The 2,391-nt window shown below is 47.6% G+C and overlaps 1 protein-coding gene across 1 annotated transcript; it reads left to right on the forward strand.

Moving 5' to 3' along the window:
• Positions 1-780: 780 nt before the first annotated feature.
• Positions 781-1,750, forward strand: EDB93DRAFT_1250899 (uncharacterized protein; the record flags this gene model as incomplete). Its single annotated transcript, XM_041453086.1, has 5 exons — positions 781-904; positions 963-1,086; positions 1,140-1,290; positions 1,366-1,571; positions 1,621-1,750. 5 exons carry the CDS (start codon positions 781-783, stop codon positions 1,748-1,750), a joined length of 735 nt encoding a protein of 244 aa, XP_041307346.1.
• Between the last annotated feature and the right edge of the window lie 641 nt (positions 1,751-2,391).

Consider the following 2,391-nt stretch of genomic DNA (forward strand, 5'->3'; position numbering starts at 1 on the left):
GACTACAAGTGCATGTGAGAAACATATCAGATGGTGCGTCATTGCTATTATGCACATGTTGGGCTTGGCAGGAACTTACGATGCTTAGTAGATGTCTGTCTTGGGCGAAACCCGAGATACAAATCCAGAGGCTGTCAACCTCGACCTCGTCGAAGATATGGTGCGCAGTCAGCTCATCGAACTCGTGAGTGATCTCAACTTTAATGATGAGATTCATCTGTGATGTGTTATCATAATGCTACTCTTGATCTCGCAAGCCCACATCCACGGGAAATATGTGAGCACAATCTTTGTAATGTTGTGCGCTGTGATTCTAATCATCATATCAGGACGTTTTTGGTCAAAGAGCATTCAGACATGAGTGGCTGAAGCAAGGAGTGTATAACACTAAAGTAAGTATATCAAGAGCACACTTGGATGGTTGGACGGTCCTGATCTCTCCCCTCTTGTCAACCAGGTGCTTCTCCTCTGATTGGCATGATGAATGATGAGAATCTCCATGTGAAGGATACAACGGCGCGGACACTCGGACGAATCTGCAACCTTGTAATGGTATTTTACTGTCACGCGATCGACATTCTTGGTGTGTTTCATTCTGAGTTCTTCTCGTGTTTGTTTCACTAACTAAGTACCACTCGCAGCGGGTATGGGTGCAGGTATGGCCCCCAGTACCCAGGGGTTTATGCGTGCTGATCCCTACCTGTCGTTATCTACTATATGTAGTACCTGAATTTCTGAAGCAATCAACTATATTCCATTAATCTCGGGCGCTCGCTGACAATGCCTTTTGCCTTGAACGCTACCACCCTATCTATGGACGCAGAACCTCCACTCCCCTTGCCAGCGTGGGTTCGGTCGGCGCTTCCCTCATGCTTTGGGGTCCTCGGTTTCTTGCTTAGCTTCTGTGGACGCGTCATCACAACTGCCGCCTCTAACTGCCACTGCCTCGACACTTTCTGCAGTTACTGGTACTGCTGGAGCATCAGGAAGTCCTCGTACCACAGATATCGGATGGTGCGCTCGTTTCGTGGGCTGGATTTGCTGCGCATCTGTTCAGAACGCAGACGGTCACCATGAGTCTGGCCGGTTCATCCTTACCAGAATTAGACTGTGTGCTCCATCAAAATTTTGCTTGCTAGAACAGATACCGGTAACCCACGTATTTATGTCACACTTCGATTAATTCACTTCTCACTGCCAGCATCATCAGCTGCTTCGCCCTCTGACCTAGACCCAGATCCAGCATTCTCATACAAGTCCTATGTGCTTCCATTACAGTTGAAGGAGAAGGTAGCTGATATGATATCCCGTAGACTAATGTTAGCATTAATTAACGCGATTAGCCCCAAGTCATTCTTCTTGCAGGAGGAAACACGCCTTTCCGAAACGACACAAATCGCGAGCTACCATTTCGCCAAGAGTCTAATTTCTACTACCTCACAGGATGCTCTGTGCCTGGATCGTTCTTTCTCGCTTTGTACAGCTCCAGGGTGCATGAGACAGTCATGCGCGTTGATTGAGAAAGAGGCGGAGGTGGAGGAGATCTTCGTTGTGTCGTGCCGGCGTGAAGGGTACGAACGCACTAAATATCGATGTTCGATAACTCACCAATGACATCAGGGCCGTTCATCAAGCATATCTCCCTATCGTCGCTGCCTCCAGGAGAGCAGCTACGTTACACTACTGCTGTAATGACCGAGAGTTCACTACTGAAGTACTGATCCAGAGCATCGCAAATGGTGCGATGTGATGTTCATCGATGCGCTCACCTGATGAATCGTCAGCTTGATTGGTTTGAAAGCAATATGAAGGATTTCTGACTCAGGCCCCTCAACCCGCAGCGCGTTGCGACCTGTGAGTAGCCCTAGCGTTAATAATCATGGTGATTCTTGATCTTCGACTTATTCAAGAGTCCTTTAAGCAGGATTGGATCATCCGTGCGGGAGGTTCGTATAAGGTTTTAAATCCTAATAGGTTCCTCAACGTTCAATATCGGTGACAAAAGACTGTTGGCTGCCTCAACTCCAACTTCACTCAGGGCACCGAGTGCCGAGTACCTTGATTGAATATATGCAAAGCGTGCCCTTTATTTTCATCGCTAAAAACGATAAAGCCATATCTTACGACGCACGATCAACGTTTCGCACCCTCGAGGACTCACCAAATACCAGGCGCGTGTTTTAGCAGCTCGTAAAGAGTTTGTCCATCATAAAAGGGAAATACAGTGTTCCGGACATCCGATTCAGTCTGGACTAGTGACCGCGGCCTAACTTTCTCTGTGCTGTCAGCCTGGGGGACGCACTGGACTACTACCATATGTATCCGTTCTTATCTGATATCGCACCTTGAATAAATCCGCTTTCGAGCCGTAATAAAATTCTCGAACATCGT

Source organism: Suillus bovinus (assembly GCF_016758785.1).
Source record: "Suillus bovinus strain UH-Sbo-P2 chromosome Unknown EDB93scaffold_31, whole genome shotgun sequence".
Classification (NCBI taxonomy): Eukaryota; Fungi; Basidiomycota; class Agaricomycetes; order Boletales; family Suillaceae; genus Suillus; species Suillus bovinus.